General features: G+C 41.6%; 1 protein-coding gene and 1 pseudogene across 2 annotated transcripts in view; both read left to right on the top strand.

Annotated features, from left to right (window-relative positions):
- The first annotated feature begins 2,995 nt into the window (after nt 1-2,995).
- CFAP206 (cilia and flagella associated protein 206) overlaps nt 2,996-24,809 on the top strand; it is a 33,710-nt gene continuing 11,896 nt past the window's right edge. Inside the window, exons 1-12 of one of the 2 annotated variants that reach the window (XM_036318365.1) lie at nt 2,996-3,255; nt 3,835-3,930; nt 4,330-4,442; nt 5,295-5,378; nt 9,796-9,886; nt 11,883-12,071; nt 12,527-12,685; nt 13,996-14,204; nt 17,479-17,598; nt 19,363-19,561; nt 21,410-21,550; nt 23,979-24,172. In XM_036318365.1, coding sequence (XP_036174258.1) covers nt 4,335-4,442; nt 5,295-5,378; nt 9,796-9,886; nt 11,883-12,071; nt 12,527-12,685; nt 13,996-14,204; nt 17,479-17,598; nt 19,363-19,561; nt 21,410-21,550; nt 23,979-24,172 — 1,494 coding nt within the window. In that variant the 5' untranslated portion in view covers nt 2,996-3,255; nt 3,835-3,930; nt 4,330-4,334. The remainder of the gene's footprint in view (nt 3,256-3,834; nt 3,931-4,329; nt 4,443-5,294; nt 5,379-9,795; nt 9,887-11,882; nt 12,072-12,526; nt 12,686-13,995; nt 14,205-17,478; nt 17,599-19,362; nt 19,562-21,409; nt 21,551-23,978; nt 24,173-24,809) is intronic. The other variant, XM_036318364.1, reaches the window with a different exon arrangement.
- On the top strand, nt 24,430-24,533 carry LOC118660912 (annotated as a pseudogene).

Here is a 24,809-nt window from a genome sequence, read left to right as displayed (position 1 = left end):
CATGGAGGGAGAACTCCTTTTGTCCCTTGATACCCTGACTAAAAACTTGGTTTGTGGCCTCCTACTGCTGCACATTTTTTTTTTTTTTACATTTAACTCTTTCATACAGCCCTTAGACGTATTGTGTTATCCTGTGGAGCCTTCAGAACACGTCTTATTCCAGGAGGAAGTGGCTGGAGGGCAGGCAACTCCCCAGGAGAGCTCCTGTCCAGTGTCTGTGGAAGAGGCAGGCCCTCAGACAGGAAGCAGAATTCAGAATTCTGCCCCCCTTCATAGGGAATTCCCCTCCTCCCGCCTCCTCCCCAGCCCTCTAGAGCCCCCTGTGAAGAGGGAAGGTACCCGGTGAATGCCCTGGGGTGGTGAACACAGGCATGGAGCCTCTGCAGGAAGGAAGATCAAGAGTCAGCCTTGAAGTGCAGGCCACATTTTGTAACCATAGCATGGGGCTCTTTGTTATGCTCTCTCTTTGTTTTATTGCCCTCGATTTTGACACATTCTGGTTTAAGTGTCCATCCTTGCTTCAGGACAGCTTGGGTTTTAAAAGCAAGCCAGTAAGCCAAGGTGTTAAAGGGGAGCAGTGCCTGCTGAGGCCAGCGCCATGCTGGCAGCGGCCACCAGGGGACTCCCCAGGGCCTGTCCCAGGCAGGAGATGCTCCCACCTGCACCTCGGCTACAAGATTAGGAGCTGGAGTTCTCTGGAAAAGGCCACGGTTTCTAAATCTCTTTAAAGATAAGTATTCTCGCACAGTAAGTGTGAGACCATAGCATGTAGTTAGGTATGAGTGGCTTTAGGCAGGTTACTTCATCTCTCTGTGCTGCTGATTCCTCGTCAATAAACTATGTATAATAGTTCCTCTCTGAAAGGACTTTTTAAGGGAGTAAATAAGTTAATATATAAAAATACTTAGCACAGTACCAGGCTCATAGTACCTTCTCAGTATAGGTTCTCTATTATGACTATAGTATCTGGCCAGACCTTTTTTATTTTTAAAATCAGCCCGATTGATGGGACAAAATGGCCCTCTTCCCTGGGTCTTCTGCTTCATAGAAAGTTAATAAACTTTAGGAAACCAATAAACATCAGCCCTAAGAGCCGAGCACTAGGCTAGGCACCGTGAGAACTCCAAAAGCATTTTATGGCACAGTTCTCGATAGAGAAACATGGTAATTAACCGTAACTTCGCTACCCTTCCCATTGGCTAATCAGGGTGATATGCAAATTAACTGCCAACCAAGATGGAGGCCAGCAGCCAGGCAGCTGAAGCGAACAGGAGGCTTGCTTGCTCTAGTGACAGAGGAAGCCAAGGTTCCCCGCCTGCCGCTGCTGGCCTCTGAGCTTGCACTCTAAGAAACAATGTTGCAAATATAGAAGCTAAACAAACCGCAGAAACCTGCTTTCAGCCAGCTGGCAGCTGCAACAGTGTTTCAATTATAGAAGCCAAACAAACCCAGACCTGCTTTCAGCAGCCGAGGTCTCAGAGCTAGAGCCAAGCCTCAGAGCAAAGCCAGCTCTCAGTTCCAGTGATAGCCATAGAAGGTAAATAAATCCCAGAATAAAAAAAGAAAAAGAAAAAAAGGAGAGGCTGGGAGCTTCAGTCACCCGCCAGCCTGAAAACGGCCCTCAAACCCTCACCCAGACTGGCCAGGCACCCCAGTGGGGACCCCCACCCTGAAGGGGGTGTGACCAGCTGCAAACAGCTATCATCCCCTCATCCAGGCTGGCCAGGCACCCAAGCGGGGCCCCCACCCGTGCACCAGGCCTCTATCCTATATAGTAAAAGGGTAATATGCCAACTGACCCTAACAGCAGGACTGGGAATGACTGGTCACTATGACACACACTGACCACCAGGGGGCAGACGCTCAATTCAGGAGCTGCCCTCTGGTGGTCAGGGTGCTCTCACATGGGAGGAGCTCTGCTCAGCCACAAGCCAGGCTGATGGCTGCCAGTACAGTGGTGGTGGTGGGAGCCTCTCCTGCCTCCTCAGCAGCGCTAAGGATGTCCGACTGCAGATTAGGCCTGCTCCCTGCTGGCAAGTGGACATCCCCCGAGGGCTGCCGGGCTGCCAGAGGGATGTCTGATTGCCATCTTAGGCCCAATCCCCTGGGGAGTGGGCCTAAGCCAGCAGGTGGTCATCCCCTGAGGGGTCCCAGACTGCGAGAGGGCACAGGCTGGGCTGAGAGGCTCCCCCTCCCCGCCGAGTGCACAAATTTTTGTGCACCGGGCCTCTAGTTTTTATATATAAAAGGCTAAGCCACCAACCAACTGGCCGGTAGGGATGACACACACTGACCACCAGGAGGCAGATGCTCAACGCGAGAGCTGCGAAAACTTGGCAGCAGCTGGTCTTGGGTGACACACGAGGAGGGAGCCCGAATCTGGGGTGCGGTCACCGGAGAACAGCCCTCTCGCAATCGGAGACCCCTGGGGGATGTAGGAGAGCGGGTTTCAGCTGACCCCTGCAGGCCAGGCTGAGGGATCCCACCTGCCTGAGGGACCCTGCTCACTCTGCAGACGTCCTTTCAATATGCATTTTTCTCTTCTGGCATCTTGGACCATTCTCTTATGGACTTTCTTTGACAACAGGACATGAAATTAAACTGCGATCCTTTTTACCCTTGTTTTTTAAAACTAGATACTTTCACATGGACTCATTTCTCAACAATACAACACTTCAGTTTTCCCATCCTCTGGGAACAGGCTCCCGCCTCTCCCAGACCCTCCTTTTTTAAAATGCCTACAGGTTCCCACACTAGCAAGTTGATACCCTTGTTTAAGAAATTTCGTGTTTAACACCCTTAACCCTGAGGTGTAATGAACCTGGCTTTTTCTGACTGGGATCTGGGCATTTGTGGGGGTTTTTTTGGTTTTTAAAATTCTTCCCACTCATCCTTCCGGGACAGACTCTCGAGGTTGGTCCCGCCCACACACTGGCCCCGCCCACACGGTGGCCCCGCCCCTGGTTTCTAGCGTTCGGTCTCCATAGTTACGCGGCCGCCACGGAGAATGCCCAGCTGCCCTAGAGGCTCCAGAAGAGACGGATAAACTGGGCTCCTGCTCTGGATTCCGGCCAAGGTCAGCCCACTCAGGGCTCCGTGCCCTTGAGATGCGTCCCGTGAAGAGGCGAGCGTAGGCGGCGGGCAGAGCCCCGACCGCTGGCGGATCCCGCGCCGCCGGTTGAGTCTGACTGTAAAGGTCTCTCTCCTCCTGCTCGGCCGCCGCAGAGCGGATACCGCGGTCACTTCCGTCCGCAGGTTAGGACTTTAATTCGTCTTCCTGTCTCTGTTCAGCGCCGCTTGCACCCCCAAGGGCCAGAACTCGGGAAAGTTGGCGCTTCAGGGAGTGGGGCGGGCAGGGTACTAGGAGGCGTCAACAGCGACCGGGTGCACTGACCCTAACGGCGTTCGCGCAGGCGCACAGACACAAGCGCACGGGGGCGACTAACGCTGAGTACTTGTTACAGGCTACTTTAAGCGCTTACCTTATGCCATGCACTATTGTAACCACCAAATATTACATAGAACGCGGTCCTCGTCACGATGGACCCCAGGTAGTCTGGTTGTACTGGACAGAATGCCAGGTGCTACCTCTTCCCTGAGCGCTGATAGTGCTGAGCGTTAGCTTCATCTCCCTGCGCTTGCCTTGGTTGTGCTTTCCCTGCTCAGTCCCCAGGCTGTGACTGATGCTCGGGGAAATCCGGGCACCCCATAGCCATTAACATCTACCAGCTTTTCCTGGTTTATAGTAAATGGAAGTAATAACCAGGAGTTCATTTTTCTCCATGATGCATAACTCTCATGTTTGGAATTTTGGCTTTTATGTTTTTAATTAAGAGTCTACACTCCAACTTGGATGTGCAGTCAAGACAATTTAGATGATCTGAGCAAGAACGCCTCTCCAAGTGCCTTATACTTATGAAAGGTCATTTGGTGAGTGTGGTGGAATAAGCATTTCCACTTTAAAGCTGTACTCTGCCACCTACACACGTTAGGGTGGGGTTTCCCATTAATTCTACCCCCTCGCCCCATACTGTTTAACCTTTTTTAAAATTTAAAAATATGATATAAATTTATTTTGGTGACCACTATTATTTAAATAAAAAGGAAATGTTTCAGTTGTTTGAAGTCCCAATTTCTCTGTCATCAGCAAAGTTCTTCATTTTTATAAATATAAAGCAAATTAACTAATGCAAAACAGGAGAAGCCTACATGCTAATAAATACTTATAAGTTAATAAATAATATTATGATTCTACAGATGAAACATAAAATCTAAACAAGAAACAACATATAAATACAAATTTTTAAAAATAATTATTGTTTTATTTAGTCAGAATGCCTCCCACTCAGGCAGAAAGTGTTATAAAGAATATCATTCGAGAAATAGGACAAGAATGTGCAGCCCATGGAGAAGTGGCCTCTGAAACTCTGGTTGCTTTTATGGTAAGAATGAATATTTCTGTTAATTACTGGTTTATTTTTAAAATGTTTTTAAGTGGTACCTATTTTCCTCTTAAGCTTCTGTGAAACTTTCCTAAATGTTATTCAGTTGAAAACATATTGAGATCATCAGACAAGTTAGCAAAAAATACTTTTTTAAAAAGTCTATAAAGCATGTCAATTCTAGAATTATAGAGACTGAGTTAGAAGATCTTGCTGAGTTTTAGAAACATCAATAGTGTACTGTGTCAGAGTTTTTTATTTATTTAATATTTTACATTTATTTAATATATGTTTTGTTGATTTCAGAGAGGAAGGGAGAGGGAGAGAGAGATTGAAACATCAATGATGAGAATCATTGATTACTGCCTCCTGCATGCCCCACACTGGGGATCGAGGCCACAACCTGGGCATGTATCCTGACTGGGAATTGAACCGTGACCTCTTGGTTCATACCTCGATGCTCAACCATTGAGCCACACTGGCTGGGCTCAGAGTTTACAGTGTTTACTTGTAAACATTACTTGCTGCCTTGGTTTCTCTGTTTGCTTTTGGTTTAACAGTACACAATAAAAGCACAGTAAAATATTCAAACAGTTTCCCAATCTAACATCTAGCCATGGCTTTTAGCCTATTTCTCCCGGTAATTTTTCGAACACCATATTCAGGTTTGGTGTTCAGTACTTCCTTTCTTCAGCCTCCAGTGAAGGTGCTGATGAGCTGAGTAACAAGAAAGTCAGCGGAATCATCAACCCTGAGTAATCAAGAGGCAGTAGCTTAAAAAATGGGAACATATTAAGCTGATTTCATAATAATGTGAAATGGATGATTTAATGGGCTCGCTCCTGCCCTCAGGTGAAAGCTGTTGTCCTGGATCCCAGAAATGGCTTTAACATGGATAGAACCCTCATCAGAAGTGACGTGGAGAAACTTGTTAAGGTGATTAGCCAACAATTCTCAAATTTTGAAATACCTATTTGCAATTATAAATATAGTATGAGTGTTAGCCATAATTGACTTCAGCTCCATGAAACAAAAACCCACCAAATGATGATGTGAACAAATAAGAGACTTGTTTTTTCTCATAAAGCAGAGTCCAGAGGTACATAGGCTGTTATTCCTGGCTTCCTGGGTCACCATCATGCGTATGGATTCCATCCCAGGGTCACAAGATAGCTATTCCACCTTAAGGCAGGTGTAAGGGGGAAGGACGAAGAGCAAAATGTGTGTGTCAGTTGGGTCTCTCACTTTCTATTAGGAAAATAATAGCTTTCCCAGGATCCCTCCCATGCTGCTTGACCAGAATACTGCAAGTCAGCCTGAAATGTTGATTTTCTTTTTCTTTTTCAGTTGAACAAATCTTTGCCCCAATCCAAATTGGGGCTTTGTTAGTAGAAAAAAAAAAAAATACTGGCTGGTAGAATGTCTGCCACAGTATTTTAGAGACATCTTGTAATTAATCTAATGTTACATTCAGAACATTATTTTTTTTCCAGAACATTATTAACTGACTTGTCATATACTGTAAAATTACATAGTACTAAATTAAAATTCATATAATTTTATTTATTTTTTCCATCACCATTTATCCCCCCTATACCCTCCTGTACTATCAATTACTGTCCTTCTCACTCCCAGTCACCACATTGTTGTCCATGATCATGAGCTCTCATATAATTATTTTTGGTAATCCTCACCTGAGGATGTTTTTCCATTGATTTTTTGAGAGAGTGGTAGGGAAGGGTAGAGAAGAGAGATAAGCATCTGTGTGAGACAGAATCAATTGGTTGCCTTGCACATGCGCCCTGACCAGGGCCAGGGATTGCAACCGACGAATGTGTCCTTGATCAGAATAGAGCCTTCGACTGGACTCGAACCTGGTACCCTTTAGTCCACAGGCCAACACTCTGTGCATTGAGCCAAACGAGCTAGGGCTATCAAATAATTATTGATTCAGTGTAATTTGTGTTTTTCAATTCTAAAGGAAAAAATTGAAGCCAAAGTAAAGTAACTCATAATTAGAAATCAGGTAGATGTGCCTGAAAACCATTTTTAAAAATAATTTTTATTGATTTCAGAGAGGAAGGGAGAGGGGGAGAGAGTTAGAAACATCAATGATGAGAGGGAATCATTGACTGGTTTCTTCCTGTGCACCCCACACTGGGGATCAAGCATGTACCCTGACCAGGAATCGAACCGTGACCACCTGGTTCATAGGCCAATGCTCAACCAGTGAGCTATGCCGGCCGGGCTGAAAACCATTTTTAAGAACTAAAGAACATCATTAATTTTTTTCATATGTTTTAAGTTTGACTCACTGGATTTAAAGCTTAAATATTTATTTTTAAAAGATTCTTAAATGTATTCCCTAAAAGTTCAACATTTAAAAAATTTATTCTGGGCTTAATGATTTTAATTCCCTTCTTTACACGGAAGACTTGAAACAAGCTTTCCCCATCTCGTATATGGATATTTTCTGGGTTCAAAACAAATGGCAGAGAAAATTTTCATCATCCCCATCTTCTCTCACAGTCAGCAGTTCACACAGCAGAGCACAGGTCTATGTGCAGATGCTAAGGGTCCGGAAGGCCTTGGGAGCCTGAACTGGGGGGAATGTTGCCAGGGTGATTGTGCAGGAAGTACAGACTCCATGGTTCCGCAGGGCAGCCTGGAGCGGGGCCTCTCTGTGCTGATTTTAAATGTGCTATGGAACCTATTCGTAGCAATAGGGGCAATGACTGACGGTCATTGAGAAATTCTGTTGGAAAGCAGTGGAGAATCGAGGAGGGGCAGAACATAGTTTTCTTCTTTTCTTGGCTCAAGATGAGTTTTTCTTTTTTCCTCTGATTCAGCTAAGTTGGAGAGAATCAAGCTCAGTATACTTTTAGTATGACAGGTATATTAACTATCAATGTATATCACAATTAAAATGACAAAGTTTTTTTTCTCAATTTAAAATTACTTGGATAATATTAAATATAAATTGTTACTGAAAAATATTAAAATTATTAAAAAAATATTAAAATTATTAAAAATATTAAAAATATTAAAATTAAAAAAATGCAAAAACAAATCACCTGGATGAGGTAGACCTCGTAAATTCCTTGTTTAGAACAGCCCTCCTCCACTTGGAGGGGCCCAGGTGCACGGGTTCCATACAGACAGTGTCCTGTCCTCTTGCATTCTTCCCACCCTCCCAGGAAGGCAGGGCTGGTGCTGGGGAGGTGGGGGGCAGGTGACGCTGCAGACGTGCCAGCCAGCTGCAGATGAAGCCTAAAGAGTGAAAGAGTGAGACAGGAAAGATTGTGTGTGAGGGAGGGGGCGGTGAAGAGGGGAGGGGAGGGGGAGGAAAGGAGGCAGAAGTGCAGGTTGATCATGTAATCTAAAGGGCAAAGCAGAGAAGGGGAAATAGGAGAAAACAGACAAGAGGAAGACATTTTGAAATGAAAGGCAGAGCCAGATGAATTTTGTGAGCAGAGGAGGGTAGCTGCAGCAGCTTTGTATAAAATGCATATGCCCTCCAGCATCAGCAAGAGAGTATTGTTTAAAGGCTCAATTAAGTAGGAATGAGGAGTTTGAGAAAAGCTCTAGACATGAGTCATGAGCTTCATGGACCATTTACCCACATTCACTCTATAGACTAACCAAAATGTAAGTTTCTTGTCTTCATCTAGACCAGGGGTTCTCAACCTGTGGGTCACGACCCCTTTGGGGGTGGAATGACCCTTTCACAGGGGTCGCCTAAGACCATCGGAAAACACATATATAATTACACTAGAGGCCCAGTGCACAAAAATTTGTGCACTTGGGGCGCGGGTCCCTCAGCCCGGCCTGTGCCCTCTCGCAGTCTGGGACCCCTCGGGGGATGACCACCTGCTGGCTTAGGCTGCTCCCCGGGGGATTGGGCCTAAGCTGGCAATAAGACATCCCTCTGGCAGCCCGGCAGCCCTCGGGGGATGTCCACTTGCCAGCGGGGAGCAGACCTAAGCTGCAGTTGAACATCCTTAGCGCTGCTGAGGAGGCAGGAGAGGCTCCCACCACCACTGCTGTACTGGCAGCCATCAGCCTGGCTTGTGGCTGAGCAGAGCTCCCCCATGTGGGAGCGCACTGACCACCAGAGGGCAGCTCCTGCATTGAGCGTCTGCTCCCTGGTGGTCAGTGTGTGTCATAGTGACCAGTCATTCCCAGTCCTGCTGTTAGGGTTAGTTTGCATATTACCCTTTTACTATATAGGATAGAGGCCTGGTGCACGGGTGGGGTCCAGCTGGTTTGCCCTGAAGGGTGTCCCAGATCAGGGTGGGGGTCCCGCTTGGGTGCCTGACCAGCCTGGATGAGGGGCTGATGGCTGTTTGCAGCTGGTCACACCCCCTTCAGGGTGGGGGTCCCCACTGGGGTGCCTGGCCAGCCTGGATGAGGGCTGATGGCTGTTTTCAGGCTGGCCACACCCCCTTTAGGGTGGGGGTCCCCATTGGGGTGCCTGGCCAGTCTGGGTGAGGGGCTGAGGGCCGTTTTCAGGCTGGCTGGCAACTGAAGCTCCTAGCCTCTCCTTTTTTTCTTTTTTTTATTCTGGGATTTATTTACCTTCTATAATTGAAACTTTGTTGCCATCACTGGAGCTGAGAGCCGGCTCCTGCTCGCTCCCAGCTCTGAGGCCACGGTCTGCTGAAAGCAGGTATCTGGGGTTTGTTTAGCTTCTATAATTGAAACTTTGTTGCTTTCGGAGCTCAGAGCCAGGTTGCAGCAGGCGGGGAACCTTGGCTTCCTCCATCACTGGAGCAAGCAAGCCTCCTGCTCGCTTCAGCTGCATGGCTGCTGGCCACCATCTTGGTTGGCAGTTAATTTGCATATCACCCTGATTAGCCAATGGGAAGCGTAGCGAAGGTATGGTCAGTTACCCTTTTTGTCTTTTATTAGATAGGATATTGTTTTTGTGATTAATCACTATGCTTTAATTATGTTCAATTTGTAACAATGAAATTGGGGGTCACCACAACATGAGGAACTATATTAAAGGATCGCAGCATTAGGAAGGTTGAGAACCACTGAACTAGACTATTAACCCACCTGGGTATGATGATACTGGTTAACTCTGGGGAAATAACTTATTACTTAATAAATGTTCTTGGTTTGGTGAATAATAAAGTATGAAGTCCTCAAAAAGAAAAAATAATAAAAGGAGTTATTGGTAGATAAGTATCAAAAACTATTACTTTGATGTTTCCTTTATTTTCATACTTAATCTTAGCCAAAAGCTCAGAAACGATGTTTTCCTTATTTTTTAAAAATAAGTTTAGAAAATACTTTGGATCACTTTAGAAACCATAACTAGAAGCATTCATGGGGTATTCTTTTCTAGGTTTGTGTGAATCGGCTACTGGATGATAAAAATCCATCCCTGGCCACCATTAAGATGCAAGTCTACTTTGATATGAATTACACAAATCGAGGTAACATATCTATTTTAATATGCTTTTTAGAAAGTTTCATATTGTATTTAAGGTAATAAGGGCTTTATTTGGTTGACAATGAACAATTTAATTTTTTTGGCCTATCTTTTGAAATTTGTGCCAATTTTGAAGAATCCTATATAATAAAAAGCTAATATGCAAATCGACTGAATGGCAAAATGACCGGTCGCTGTGACGCACACTGACCACCAGGGGGCAGATGCTCAATGTAGGACCTGCTCCTGGTGGTCAGTGCACTCCCAGAGGGGGAGTGGAGAGCGCCGCTCAGCCAGAAGCCAGGCTCACGGCTGGCGAGCACAGCTGCGGTTGCGGGAGCCTCTCCTGCCTCTGCCAGCAGCGCTAAGGACCCCGCGGGGGATGCCCGCCTGCTGGTTTAGACCCACTCCCTGTGTCCTGGACTGAGAGAGGGCGCAGGCCTGGCTGAGGGACTCCCCCCCACACCCACACGCCCCCCCCCCCCCCCCGCCCCACAATGCACGAATGTCGTACATTGGGCCTCTAGTAATAATGTTGGAAATGCTAAAGGAGAAAAACACCAATGGCCTTTCTGAGTGTTAAAAGTACATTCTAATTATTATACCCATAATAATTGTGTTTCTAAATCTATTGTGTGTGTGTGGAGAGAGAGAGAGAGAGAGAGAGAGAGAGAGAGAGAGAGAGAGAGAGAGAGAGAGAGACATCAATTTGTTGCTACACTTATTTATACATTCATTGGTTGATTCTTGTATGTACCCTAACCGGGTATCCTGCAACCTTGGCACATTGGGTCAGCGCTCTAACCAACTGAGCTACTGGGCCAGGGCAAATCTATTGTGTTTTAACTGTTATACCTCTGATACATAATAATTAGAAATTAAAGCAACCAGCCCATTAAAGTTAAAAGTTTTTAATTTGCTGATTTTTTTGTGTGTTGCTGGCTTATATTATCTCATAGTGCTTACCTAAATTATGTACCTAACACAAAAATGAAATGAATGATGGTAAATTTAAGTTTAGGACATATTTTCTTATGTAAATAGTTTAATGCTACATCAAAGAAAAACTGGAAATGAGATAAAGGAAAATGAATTCCCCTATAGACTATACTGCCTCTGTCCCACTGTAATGCAATCATTATTAATCATTTGTTTATTTGCATTGTCTTTTTTTCCTTCCATGCATTGAACTTTCATTTATGCTTCATATGTAAAATCATATATCTTGCTTTTTTTGCTTAATAATAATGAAAATGGTAAGCAATAAATAATCATGAAATTGATGCCTTCATTTAGATTTTTTAATTCCAAAAAGTTCTGTTTTTTTAATAAAAAGATTATAGGTATGAACTGTACATGGTTAATATAGTAATTATTATAAAATGAAGTGTTTTTGTTGAGTTAGTTGCAGGAATTGTGCTGCTGGTAAATTGTGGCTACTGCTACAATTAAGCGTAGACCTCTTCATATCACAGGAAGAAGGGGGGGGTGTACCGTTCTTGAGGCAGCATTATATTATCAGTAATGCTAGTTGTCAAAGGAAATTTATCTAGAACTAAAATACAAATACACACAATTGAACAGAAATATTTACACGACATCTATGTGTATACTGTATGTGCTTACAGTAAGCATACGTGTATAGTACAAATATTTATACCAAATGTTTATTATGTATATATTATAAATTGTCTTGTATAGTTTCTGCTTAATTGGAAGGTCTTAGCCCTCTGATATTACTGTGTGGATTGTCCATTTAAAGTCTTATATGTTTTGACAAGTATGCTATTTAAATTGCCGTGTTAAATCTTTCCCACTAGATTTTTTTCCTTGAGGTTAACTGCTGACCTCTGTTTATTATGACAGCTGATGAAAATTGTTGTTTTTATGCAGTAGAATTGCTATACCCAAGCCGTTTTCTTTTTTCTGGGTCCTACTTTTTTATGTGAGAAGAATTCTAAGTATCAAATATATGAAACATTGTCTTTTACCCCTTTTAGAGGAGTTTATTGAAGAACATCACCGGATCATGGAGTCTAAATTAGGCTTCATTATCAAAGAAATTACAGATAACAGAGCATGTTCTCGAGAAGAATTGGAAAGCCTCTACCGAAAGATCGTCAGCTATGTGTTACTGCGCTCTGGGGTCGGATCCCCTACAGATCTCAAGGTTGTCAGAGAGGCAACAGGTGAAAAAACCAACAACACACAATTTCCATTCTATAAGTGAAAATATTTGAAGACTGTATCTTATAAAATGTGTTGAGTTACAAGTGTTGAAGATTGAAGGTTCCCTTTTACCTGAAAACAAAATTAGCACAAGAAAGAGGTTAAAACTTACCCAGACTCCTTTTACACTGTACCTCTCATTAGAAGGCTTGTTTTAATGCCCATTACCAAACATTACTGATGGATGCTTACTTACTAAACACAGACATGAGGCATTGGCAGAAGTTCAGTAGCTCCACTTTAACATATGATACATTTTGCTCTGTTTTCTGAAATCAGTACCAGAAATTTAAAGAATCATGTAAGTGATTCTACAAAGACAGGCCTTTTAACACTTCTGCTGAAAGGAACTTGTGGTTTGAGTCCTGATGTTTTTATTGTATCACCTTGTTGTCCTTTTTGTGGTTTGTTTTAGCTGCCCTACAGAGTATTTTTCCTCAGGCCGAACTTGGGACATTTCTAAGCCTCTCTAAGAAGGAAAAAGAACACCAGCTGAAAGAACTCTCCATGATTGTTACGGGAATTCGTTTATTTAACCGAGAGACTGGAAAGGGAGGAGAAAGCATTGAATACCGTAGGTATATCGTTAGGTTAATTCTATGGGTTATGCAGGTTTAACATTTAACTTGCATAGTGAGGAAAACAATTGCCAACACAACACTACTATTCTTAGATTGAAGGTTTGATTGTACCTTAGTTACAACTACAGTTCATAATGTGTAGTCATTTTTAATTTTGCCGGGGCAGGACTTTAAGTTTTATGTGTCATGGAGCTAGTCTAGAAGAGGGAGTCCGTGAAAGGAATGAGGAGGCCTGCCTGGAAACCATTCATCGGGCTTTGTGTACTGTACTCCAAGTCAGGTGACCAAAAGGGAGTAAAACGCAATGATTTAAGAAATAGAAATCACTCTGAAAATGAAACAGTTGCTGATGCAGTTACTGGAATGAAAAGGTCCAAGAGAAGATATCTTCAAATCTGTAAATTCAGGAGCATTTACTGTGCTGTAATGCACTTACTGCATGTACTGTGTATACGTCCAAAAGTACTCATGAAATATTTCATCAAGGATCTACCAGTAGAAATAACTTCTTTAGGAGTTTGGTGCACATATAGACCCACTGTTAGGGTGTTAGTATTTTTTTTTTTTTTTACCAGATCACTGATCTAGTACAATGGAGTAAGGTTTTGCATTTTGAAAACTGTTCTAAAAAGTCAGGCTCCCATTCTTCATCAAGTTCTCTATTTTGCTAGACTGTTCTGTTATTCTTAAGTATTGTAATGACTTTCTTAAGGTGTATGCTTTTTCTTCTCCTTTACAAACAGAAAAGATGACACAGAAGGAAAGATAGAGTGACTTTTCTAGAGGCTCGTGGTCAACAGTACACAGCACCACAGCCTACCAGCTTTTCAGGCTCTTCTGTATTTCAGTGGCAAAAACTGATCTGCTCTTCCTTTGGGTTATTATTCTGACAGTGTCTTTTGTTTGGACAGGGATTTTTTTTGGAATCTTCTTTTTCATGGTTTGGGACCCATTGAAGTATATGCCTCAGCATTATTAATTTGGCTGACATAAGACTAACTCAACTTCATGCTCAAAATATGACCACTTTCTAGACATTTTAGATTTAAAAAAATTTGTTTTTATTGACTTTAGAGAGAGAGGAAGGGAGAGTGTGAGAGAGAAACATCGGCGAGAGAGAAAGGTCAGTCAGCTGCCTCCTGCACACCTCCCCCACTGGAGATGGAGCCCATAACCCGGGCATGTGCCCTGACCAGGAATCCAACTGGCTACCTCTCAATGCATGGAACAACACTCAACCAACTGAGCCACACTGGCCAGGGCTTAGATTTCTTAATGTCTCTCTCAATACCTTTAAAAACAGTGCCAGCTCTTCTACAGGAAGCAATCCCAGCCACCACTCAACATATTGACTCCCAACTACAGATAGCTCAAGAACAGGCATACCGCTACACGGCCATCCTTGAGAAGGTGACAGAGAACCCGTTCCTGGCTGCAGACCTGCAGCAGTATATGTTAAAAGAAGCGCTCTATAATGTGCGGCAGTATGAGATCTTCCTTCAGATCATTTTGGTGAGTTAATGTCTTAAGATCTGGCCTTTTCCATAGACTTCAATCTCTTTAGATATTGAGCTGAAACAAAAGGTAGAACCAGGTCACTGATAAAGAAGGCAACCTTAATAACTGCTCAGTTTATTTGTTTTTTAATTTATTTATTTTTGTTCATCCTCACCCACAGATAGTTTTCCATTGATTTTTAGAGAGTGAAATGGAGGTCTGAGACAGAGAGAGAGAAACATCAATGTGAGAGAAACACATGGATTGGTTGCCTCCCACACACCCGACCAGGGTACATGCCCTTGACAGGAATTGAACCCGGGACCCCACAGTCCATGAGCCGATGCTCTATCCACTGAGTCAAACCAGCTGGAGCTTATATTTAAGGTTTTAACTGATTTGGAGTTTATTCTTGTATATTGTGTAAGAAGGTGATCGACCAGTAGTTTTATTTTTTTGCATGTATCTGTTTAATTTTACCAACACCATTTACTGAATCGACTGTCTTTACCCTATTGTATGTTCTTGTTTCCTTTGTCATGTATTAATTGACCATAGAGGTGTGGGTTTATTTCTGGGCTTTTTATCCTGTTCCATTGATCTATATATCTGTTTTTATTCCAGCACCATGCTTTTTTGATACTAAGGCCTTGTAATATAGTTTGATATCAGGTAGCGTGATATCTCCAACTTTATTCTTTTTTCTCGAGACTGCTGTGACTATTCGGGGTCTTTTGTTATTTCATATAAATTTTTGGATTATTCTAGTTCTGTGAAAAATGCCATTGGTATTTTAATAGGAATTATATTGCAGTCTATAGATTGCTTTGGGTAGTATGGATATTTTAATGATATTCTTTCCATCTGTCAGGATGGCATAGGCTTCCATTTATTAGTATCTTCTTCAGTTTCTTTCTTTAGTGCCTTCTAATTTTTTAAGTACAGGTTTTTACCTCCTTGGTAAAATTTATTCCTAGATATATTTTTTTGATGCAATTGTAAATTGGGTTGTTTCTTAGTTTCCCTTTCTGATAATTCATTATTGGTGCATAAATATGCAACTGATTTCTGAATATTAATTTTGTATCCAGCTACTTTACTGAATTCATTTATCAGTTCTAGTAATTTGTTAATGGAATCTCTAGGATTCTCTATATCTGGTATCATATCATGTGCAAATGATGACAGTTCACTTCTTTCTTTCCAATGTGGATGTCTTCTATTTATTTATTTATCTTGTCTGATTGCTGTGGCTGGGACTTCCAATACTGTGTTGGATAAAAGTGGTGAAAGTGGGCATCCTTGTCGTGTTCCTGATCTCCAGGAGAACCGTTTTAGTTTTTCCCCACTGAGTATCATTCTTTGTTTCTTTGTTACTAATGTTGTGGCCCCACCCCATAACAAAGAAACAGAATTTCTGGAGGATGAGGCCCAGAAATCAGGATTTTATAAAACAAAATCCCAGGTGATTCTAATGTGCAGCCAAGGTTGAGAACCACTGGTCTAGAGCAGTGGTCGGCAAACTGCGGCTCGCGAGCCACATGCGGCTCTTTGGCCCCTTGAGTGTGGCTCTTCCACAAAATACCGACTTCTGCGCATGGGCCACGAAGTTTCAATCGCACTGTACATGTGCGCCCGCACGTGGTGTTTTGTGGAAGAGCCACACTCAAGGGGCCAAAGAGCCGCATGTGGCTCGCGAGCCGCAGTTTGCCGACCACTGCTCTAGAGTATCTTCAATTGTAGGGTTTAAGAAGTGTTATGTGTTGGATATAAGTTGTGATTTGGAGGACATACGCATATTTATTTCTGTTTCTTGTTTGCTGTTGCACAAATCTGAAAAGACTTCAAGGACTGCATTTTCATATTTGATTCCTAAAACAGAGCTAACATCTAGGAAGGTAATTTTCTGGGGGATTAGACAAGAGACCCATTAGATAGGATAGATAATATGATATGGGAGAATGAAGCAAAAAGAAGGAAGATGCTTAAAGAGTCGTAAGGGTAAAATTAAAACAGGATGCATGTTACATTTTTGAATAAAAAATTTCATTAGTTGGCCCTAGACCAGCTGTGGGCAAACTACGGCCCGCGGGCCAGATCCGGCCTGTTTGAAATGAATAAAACTAAAAAAAAGAAAAGAACGTACCCTTTTATGTAATGATGTTTACTTTGAATTTATATTAGTTCACACAAACACTCCATCCATGCTTTTGTTCCGGCCCTCCGGTCCAGTTTAAGAACCCATTGTGGCCCTCGAGTCTAAAAGTTTGCCCACCCCTGCCATAGACGGTTTGGGTCAGTGGATAGAGCATCAGCCTGCGGACTGAAGGGTTTCGGGTTTGATCTCTGGCCCCAGTCCTTCCTGGTTGGGGTGCCTACCGGAGGCAACTAATCAATGTGTCTGTCACACATCGATGCTTCTATCTCTTGCCTTCCCCTCCACTCTCTCTAAAAATCAATGGAAAATATACTTGGGTGAGGATTAACAAAAAAAAATTTTAATTAGTTGAAATACAGTAATATTAGATATTTTTGTGAAGTAAATGGTTTTTTTAATTCAAAAATAGGTACAGATGTTTGAAAACTCAAATACGCTTTTTTCACTTCAAGTAAATGTCACTCTTTTACACCGTACCGGTAGAGCCATACCACTGCCATTTCTGATGGCATCTTGGCAGGACAGTATAATGGGTAAGAGCTGGGCTCTGCACGCTGATGGTCTGGGGTAGAATCATGATTCTACCTCTTATTCGCTGGATATTCTTGGGCAATTTACTTCCTTTCTATACCTTGGTTTTCTTATTTGTACGTATTCCTTTTTGTACTTATGTATTTAATATGGCTTTAGTACATAGTAAGAATAAATGCTAGCAATTATTTCAGACTTAGCTTTCAGCACCTATTTTCATATTACTATTACTGTATCAGATATATATTATTTTTCTGTCAATACTGAGATTTTTAAGGATATCAAAATAGTGTTCAGAAGAACACCTCATTAATTTTATCACTGAAAATAACAGTTATGCAAAGCTATGCCATAGGATCCATTTCTCAGGAACTCAGTATACATTTGAGAAAAAGTATAGCCATTGTGTTTCAGGAGGTTGATCCATCCACCAACAATTTGTAGAGCACTGTCCATATGCCAGCACTGTTCCTGGTGTCGGGGTAGCCACGGAGCAGAGAATCTCTGACTGACCTTCAGAGAGCAGATGGGGCTTGAAACACATACGATTTTTGAGGTGAAATTATAAAAATATTAATGCAAATTATGTTGTCTTCGCAGTCAGAAATAATTAGTTGTGCTCAAGAAGTGGAATTGCTGACAAAGCAGTTAGGAGCCCTACTTGAACAATTAATAATGACTGTGAAGTCCAAGACGGCTGTCCCAACATCGCAAGTCTTTGTAAGTATCTGTCATCAACTTTGACCTTCTTGAAGGATGAATATGGTTTGGGTCCTATAAAACGGAGTCAGAAGTAATTAAGATTATACAGGGTGGGGCAAAAGTAGGTTTACACTTGTTCATATGGAAAAGAATACAATAATTAATAAAAAATTAAACAAGGATAAACTGTTTTGTGTATTCAAAACTGTAAAGCTACTTTCGCCCTACCCTGTATTTAATTATTAAAAATTTAATATTGGTTTCATACAAGTTGATTCTGTTCTTTTTGGTAATTTTGTAGTAATAGTGTACATTGGATGACAGAACTCCCTTGGTAGGCATTTGCTGCTGAAGAAAATACAGCTATTCTATATAATAAAAGTGTAATATGCAATTTCACCAAACAGCGGAATGACTGGTCACTATGACGTGCACTGACCACCAGGGGGCAGATGCTCGACACAGGAGCTGTCCCCTGGTAGTCAGTGCGCTCCCAGAGGGGAAGCGCCACTCAGCCAGAAGCCAGGCTCATGGCTGGTGAGCGCAGCGGTGGCGGTGGCAGGAGCCTCTCCTGCCTCAGCTGTAGGCGGGCGGTAAGGAGTGAGGGGTCCTGCAATGTGAGAGCCCTGGACTGCGAGAGGGATGTCTGACTGTCGGCAGGTGAACATCCCCCGAGGGGTCCTGGACTGTGAGAGGGCGCAGGCTGGGCTGAGAGGTACCCCCCCCCCCCCACACACACCCAGTGCACAAATCTCGTGCACCGGGCCTCTAGTATGTAATGACAACCATACTATCAGTATTGGCTGTGGCAACAAAAATAATCCATAATATAGTATTGAAAATGTGTTCACAGTAGCTGGTTTCTAACTGCCTTCAACAAAGAAGTGATGCAACTTGTGACTTTTCTGAAAAGACAAATAATAACCACTTTGATGACCAGACCTGCATTTATGCTGACTTTTCTGATTATTTGGACCATCTTATGGACAAATCTGGTAGCCCCAAGGAGGTAGAAGATGCAAATGCAGTATTTTATAGAGCACTTTGGGGCTTTGATAATTTTCTATAATCATTCCCAATAGTTGGTTTTAAAAACTAAGAAGCCAAAGGCTAAGTTGTTTCACTTATAATTTGAACCTGAATAGTTTTTTGTTTGTTCTATAAGTCTGTGATCTTTAATACAAATATTTTGTCTCGCTGACCTAAAAATCTTTAACTTGCAGCTCACAAGACATGCCCCAAGATAAATTGCTAGACTTTACATGTTCTTTTGAATCATGTTGAGACAGATAAATCTAATCATGTGTCAGATTTAGCTTTTAAAAAAAATACAAATGAAGTTATTTTCCCTTTGACCTTTTGAGATGAAGCACCCATAAATCTTTCTGCTTTCAGGATGTCAGGGAAGAGGAGGAAAGGTTTGTTTTCTCCAGAGTGTGCTTTTAGTCCCAGTGGTAGCCACAAGGTCATTGGTGGTGTCTGCTATTTGGAAACAGAGCCAGACGATCAAATGTGTGTGTTTGGTTTTTGTATTGTTTGTTTGTTTGAGTAAATTAATGTTATAATAATCACACCAAAATAAAATGCTTTCAAATAAAATATAAGTTTATTTTCTCATAATTTATGAGTCCACTTTCTATTTAGATTCTGTTGTTTAACTTCATGAGACTTTTATTTGTCTTAAGGAATAATTTCTTTACAAATTGTATTTAGTTTCAAGACTACAGTGATTATAATTGAATTAAACAATTACATTTTGAACTTTTATTTTCTCTTCCTCAGCCCATCTTCATTGCACTTTCCAATGTGTGGACTGGCTTTCAGGATGAAACTGTTTTGATTGGAATCCTCACTAATTTAACCGCTAACCTTGAGCGCTTTCTGGGACCTCATGAACTGCTGTTTCCTGAAGAAGTAATGCAAGATCTTCTTGATGAAGTAACTGTGAAAACGGACATGATTCGACTGAAAGAACACATGGGTAATAGAAATCATCTATTATTTCCTTCCTCTTAAAATCACCTCTGGAATAAAGTCACTCTTTTGTTTTAATTTTTTCATAGTATATCTTTCTTATAAGGTGTTAAACATCTTTCTTGATTGTAAGGTAATTTTTCATATCGAGAATTTGGAAAACAAAAATATGTAAACTGGGTATCTTTTCAGCAATAACCACTCCTAATGTTATGGTTAGTGTTTAGGTTAATAATGATTTTTCTCTGCTTACATGTTTCTCTTCTAGTTTTAGTGATTTTTATTATTGATTTGCAGTAGAAAGGGATATTAATTTTTGCTATATTTGTTGCAAATTAAGTTTCATTTATTGGAGTGCTGTTTGCCATATACCTATCTCAAATTGAGGCTGAAATTTATAAATTAATAGATTTTATCTTTGTAAAATTTATTGAGCTTATTTTAGACCCTTTAAGAGATGCATTGATTCTTGAAAGGCTGTCTTTATCAATAAACTTCTCTTTACTTTTTTGGTCCCTCTTACCCTAAAGACAATTTAAAATTCATGAAAAATGCCAAAATAGAGCCTGGGATTTGAGTTGTTGCCTGAAAAGAAAGTTTTTCCAGAAAATCAAATTAGATAATTTACTCTCCAAATTTCCTTTTCAAATTCTATTTTTGTAAAGTGGAAAATAAAACTGAATCAGCAGTTTCATTCTTAAACTGTTAGAACACACAAAATCTGAAAACAAGATCAAAGAAACTCAAAGGCATGCTTCCAATTAAAGTTTTTCTTACTGATTTTATTTTTATTAAAACAGCATATCTATGCAATTACTAAATTAAATTAAAAAGGTACAGCCACTTCAATAGTAAATATTAAACTCAACCATATCGGCAAGACAGTTCACTTGCAACTTAGATTTAGACATGTGTTTCCCACCATAGGTCAGAACTTTGTACCCACTAGAACACTCTCAAGATACTGCTCCAGTGAATTGGGAGACCCAATGTTCTCATATATATATATATATATATATATATATATATATATATATATATATATATATATATATATTTTTTTTTTTTTTTTTAAAGAGAGGTGAAGGGAGAGGGATAGAGATAGAAACATCGATGAAAGAGGACCTCATCCATCAGCTGCCTCCTGCACACGCTTACTGAGGATTAAACCTGCAACCTGGGCATTTGCCCTGACTGGGAATCGAACCAGCGACCTCCTGGTTCTTTGGTCGAAGCTCAATCACTGAGCCACACTAGCCAGACCCAGTTTTCTTCTGAAAGAACTCACTTGACACTTGGCACATGTCATAACTGTTCACGACTTTCAGGCATATCGGGAAATAAAGAGGGAAAGCTTATTTTCTCCAAAGTATGAATTTACTTCTCGTCGTAGCCATGAGGTCACGTGTGGCATCTGATCGTTGGATATAGAGCCAGACACAGAAGTGTAGTAGGATCACGACAGCTAAGAATCTTGGGTATCAATGTTTTACAAAGGCATGTTTTTATTTGTGTAAAAATAGTCAATTTGCTTATCAAATGGAAGTAGGTTAGCTAACTGACACTGGGAAGAATATTTAAAAGTATAAAAAACAAAAATTGTACACCTTGTTATGAAAATGAAGCTACAAAGAGATATTTCCTTGACTCTTTCTGTTCAGAATAGTCTCACCTGATTCAAGAAGCACTAGTCCTGCTATGTAAGCGCCGCCTGGGGTAAAGAGCTGCAGCCTCTTGAGTGAAGTTGATGCATCTCTGTTGCAGTCCATAGCAGCCAGGTCCTTCCGCCCATTTCCTTGGGTTGTTTGGTCTTCTCGTTGAATAAAGTTTTTCTTGTCCTCCTCTTTCATTGTAGGAGAAAGAGTGCATCCAATGGAATTCAAAAGACAACAATGGCTTTTCCCAGAAACAACAGCAAATTTTGATAAGTTGTTAATCCAGTACCGGGGGTTTTGTGGTTACACATTGGCTACGACAGATGGGCTTCTCCTCCCAGGTACCGCTGGAAATAACACTGCTCCCACTTCCTTCCTTTTCTTTCTTTAAATGAAGTGCTGTCATTGTCACTTGTTCACTTTTTAAATCTTTATGGGATCTGATGGCGAACTCAGAAAGGAGTTACAAAGATGACCTAGACAACATGTTCCTCTCTGATGTACTCACAGTGTAATCTGGTAGATTGACATAAACATGAAATTATGACTCGTGTGGTAAGTAATTAAATGTGTAATAATAAAGTATGGATGCTGCCGCATCATAAATAGGGGCTGACTCACGTGTCCGGTGATGGATTGTAGAAATGTTACATGACCGCACTGAAATGCATCCTCCTCCAAAGTAATTACATGAAAGAGAAACACTGATTTTATTGATATTTTATTTTAAAATACTCTGTCATTTTACATTCCACTACCATAGATCAGGATTTCTGTATAAGGCAGATACCACTAAGGAAATGGCCAGTTTCTTATCAAGTAAAATCTATCTTGATATTACTAGAGCTTCTAAAGCAAACAGCAAATCAGGAATTGAGATGGAATAAGTTATTATCCAAAAAGTCCTGTGTGAATTTGGGATAAGATGTAGGCTAGGACTAGAATGGGAACAGTTTGACAAGATTGTGTCTTATTTCCCTTATACCATTAAGCTCCTCCTTCCTTTTCTTCTTTTTTATTTCTTTTGTTATATTTCACAGGTGGGTATTACTTGTTTACAAATAATTATTGGATTGTGCATATACAGGCTAGAGAGCACACAAACGGACTCATTTCTATGGTATTGGATTTTTCACAATGGGATTAACAGAAGGGTTGCCGTGGGGAACTGAGAAAATAGTTTTCTGAGACCCCTGTGAGGGTCATGGATACTGGGGAGAAAACATTCAAGGAAGTAGAAGCAATGGAATGAATGCAGAAAGATGGCTGCTTCTCTTTTCTCCTTAGCTTTCCTTCTGTCCCCCTCCTTCCTTCCCCCCCATTTCTTCCTCCAGTCAGGAGAGACACAAACACGAAAGGAAACATGGGGTGTGGAGCGACAGGGGTCGCTTGATGAGGTTGAAGAGCGATGCGCTGGGATTCAGAAGTCTGGTTTCTAGTCCCAGTTGTGCCGTTAGTGGGCTGCGTAGCCTTCAGCAAATCTCACGCTTTCTGTGGACCACGGTTTCCAAGTCCGGAAAAGGGGAAGGACCAACTAGGTAGGAGGTCTGTTGGTCCCTGCCAGCTTCTGTACACTGTGATTCTAAGAAAGAGGGAAAGTGGAAAAGTGGGGAGCTGGCGGGGCTCGGGTTTTAGAATCCTCTCGGAGTGAGCCAGTCCCGACTGCTCTATGTCTGTTCACTGCAGTAGTACTTCTACTCGCGGCATTGTTTTCTGGGCAGCAGCAACCGGCACCGCCCCAGAGGAATTCTGTAGCACCTCCCGGCCTCGGTTCGGTCCTGCAGACCACAAGAGGCCAACCCTGCGCGGGTACCGTGGCTCCCCAGTCATGGTCCTTCTCCGATGACCTCACCGACTTCGTTGCTGCCACGCTTACCCTTGCTCACTACTCCAGCCCCGCTGGCCTCCTTGCTGTTCTTGAACGTGCTAAGCTCATTTCGCCCCAGAGCCTTTGTCCTTGCTATGCTCTCTACTTGGGAAGCTGTACCTGCCATGTGGCTACGGATACTGCTGCTTATTTTACTCCCTCTTCCCCATCACCCAATGGAAGATTCAACCTCCTCCGCTTTCCTATTACTGTGTGTTTAACCTGCTTTACTTAGGTTTTGTGTTGTTGTTTTTCTGTAGCACTGATCACTCTCTGGCCGAGGGTATAATTGTTGATTTGGGGAGAGTGGGGAGTTTGTTTTCTTCTGTATCCTCAGTGCCAAGAGCAGGGCCAACAGCTATTTGTTGAATAAATGAAAGAACAAATAAGTAAGACAGATCGTGCTTTCTATGTAACTCCCACAAAGTAGGTGGATATTTAATAATCCATATTTTAGGTAGTATCTGTTCACAGTGGGAAATGCTTTCTAACAGGCAAACGTACATTTTGAAAAGGAGGTCCCATTTTTGCACTTCTTACAGAATTATTTTTAAACAATGATTATATGGTAGTTAGTTTAGTTGAAAGAGATCTGTGAAACCTGCCAGGCAATTGGCTTCTCTTAAGAGATTTTTAAAACACCTTGTATCTAGATAGTGAAACATTTTTCTATAAAAGCATGCTTTAAAATAAAAGCATATAAAATTAATTAACTTAATATGAATTTCAGAGAAACTGTAATTTAATAAAATGTATACTTTAAAATTACTTTCTTACCAAAATAAAAACATAAGTGATATGTTAAAAATGCAGTATATAGGAAATGTTTCTATGGGTATATTACAAGCACAGAATCAACTTAATATTTCATAGCCCATTCAGTTCCTTTTCTTAACTTTCAGGAAATCAAGCAATTGGAATTTTGAAATATAAAGAAAAATATTACACTTTCAATACCAGAGATGCGGCATATTCATTTGCAGAAAACCCTGAAAAGTACATTAACTTGATTACAGAAAAGGCCAAAAAGCATGCAGAATTAATTCAGCTACTGGAACTTCACGAACAATTTGAAACCCTCATTCCCTGTTCTGAGGTAAGCAGGGTAGATATTTAAAATTTATGATGTTTAAGCCCTGGCTGGTGTGACTCGGGTGGTTGCCCATTGTCCAGAAGGTCCGGGGTGTGTACAGGAGACAGCCAATTGATGTGTTGTTGTTTCTTTCTTTTCTCTCTCCTTTTTTTCCCCCTCTTTCACCCTCTCGCCCCCTTTCCCTCTCTCTTAAAAAAAAAAATCAAGTGAAGATTTAAAAAAAATAAAGAATTTATGACACTTAAAAATACAGTTAGTTTATTGCCTCCTGGCCTTTTGGCTAAGATCAAGTGTAGTATCTGTTCTTATCTGTTTAAAAATATAGTTAACTTAAAAGTTATATTTATCTTGTCCCCAAACCCAGGCAGAGACAGGGTCAGATGAGGGCCTTTACAGGTTATCTGAAAGGGATGCACATTGAAGATGGAACTAAGGAAATCCACAAACAATAGTGAAGACAAGACAAGGAGTCATGTCGAAACCGGTTTGGCTCAGTGGATAGAGCGTCGGCCTGTGGACTGAAAGGTCCCAGGTTCGATTCCGGTCAAGGGCATGTACCTGGGTTGCGGGCACATCCCCAGTAGGAGGTGTGCAGGAGGCAGCTGATCGATGTTTCTCTCCCATCGATGTTTCTAACTCT

This window comes from Myotis myotis, unplaced genomic scaffold (assembly GCF_014108235.1).
Source record: "Myotis myotis isolate mMyoMyo1 unplaced genomic scaffold, mMyoMyo1.p scaffold_m19_p_7, whole genome shotgun sequence".
NCBI lineage: Eukaryota > Metazoa > Chordata > Mammalia > Chiroptera > Vespertilionidae > Myotis > Myotis myotis.
The sequence above is the reverse complement of the archived record's forward strand: the minus strand, read 5'-3'. Positions and strand labels throughout refer to the sequence as shown.